At 67.8% G+C, this 1,269-nt stretch overlaps 1 protein-coding gene across 1 annotated transcript in view; it reads right to left on the reverse strand.

The window, feature by feature from the left end:
• The window catches only part of R3HCC1L (R3H domain and coiled-coil containing 1 like), a gene marked incomplete at its 5' end in the record, with an annotated part of 6,262 nt that extends 5,002 nt beyond the window's left edge, over nt 1-1,260 (reverse strand). Inside the window, one exon of the mRNA XM_009643668.2 lies at nt 98-1,260. Coding sequence (XP_009641963.2) covers nt 98-1,260 — 1,163 coding nt within the window. The remainder of the gene's footprint in view (nt 1-97) is intronic.
• Between the last annotated feature and the right edge of the window lie 9 nt (nt 1,261-1,269).

Genomic DNA, 1,269 nt, shown 5'->3' on the forward strand with positions numbered 1-1,269 from the left:
GGCAGCCGACCTCCACGGACCCTTGTCCCTGCATCCCAGCAGGCAGCAGCCACTCTGTCCCTGCAAACCCCCACGGGTGCCGGCTCGCAGGACGTACCTCCTCCAGCAGGCGTGGGTCCAGGCAGTCCCCGTCATCGTTGAACAGCACGTCCCAGCTCTCCTCAGCACCTGGGCTGGCCTCGCTCAAGGTCCCAGCACTGGCGTGCTCTGCCTTTGGGGTGTCTCCCTCTTCCTGCTCGCCCTCCTGGCTGCATGGGTGCTGCTGTGGTGAGCCTGCGTCCTCATCTGCCCCCACCGGCTCCTCAGCCCAGGCTGCGGGTGAGAGCCCCTCAACGCCACGGCACAGCAGCTCCAGGGGTGGCAGGGGCTTGTGGCTCTCTGAGGGTGCCCCCTCCCATGCACCCCTCACTGGCTTCTGGCCAGCACCCAGGAGGGCGCCCTCAGCCCTGGCACTGCCGTCTGTGCAGGCAGAGGTGCTGCCTGCTCCCTCTCCAGCGGGCACCGGGACGCCCTCCCCACCAGGATGCCCAGCCCCGGCAGCACTCTCCTCCTTGCTGGGTGGGAGCTGGGATGGACTGCCTGTGTCCTGCCTCAGGGTATTCTCCCCAGGGAGCACTGGTGCATCACCCATGCCACCCCTCCAGCACTCGGTTTCGCAGCCAGCTCCTGGTACACCCGAGATGCTCTCCCCAGCAAGCTCAGCCATGCCTCTCTGCCTCTCCTCTTCTTCCTCCTCTGCTGGTCCCCCAGTGGCAGAGCCCTCGCTCTGCCCCGCCAGGAGGAACCCCCCAGGCTCTCCTTCCTCTCCCTGGGCTTTTGGACCTGCAGCCTCCCACGTCAGCCTGGACGCGCTGCCCCAGTCGCCTGCCCCTGCCAGTGGCAGGACACCCTCTCCCAGGCACTGGGAGAGGTCCCGAGCGGGATCCAGGGCGCTGTCCCCCAAATGCTCCAACATGCCACTTGGCCCTGTCCGACACATAGGACTAGCTAGCGGGGCTGTTGGGCTAGCGGGGGGCGTCGGGCTAGCGGGGCCGCCCCCAGGCTCAGGGGTAGCCTCCATGGCCCCAGGCTGGGCACTTGGTGGGGATGGAGGGGCAGGCTCGGTCCTCATTATCGAGTGGCCACGGCTAAGTTCCCTGAGTCCTTCATCATGGGATGCTTTGTCCTGCCCGTCCCAGGGCTGGGCAACAGCTGGATCCGGGCATGGCTCCCACACGCTGGGTGATGCCCCCAGGCTCTCTGCTGTGGTGGGGCAGCTGCCTCCCAGCC

This window comes from Egretta garzetta, unplaced genomic scaffold (genome assembly GCF_000687185.1).
Source record: "Egretta garzetta isolate BGI_Z169 unplaced genomic scaffold, ASM68718v1 scaffold998, whole genome shotgun sequence".
NCBI lineage: Eukaryota > Metazoa > Chordata > Aves > Pelecaniformes > Ardeidae > Egretta > Egretta garzetta.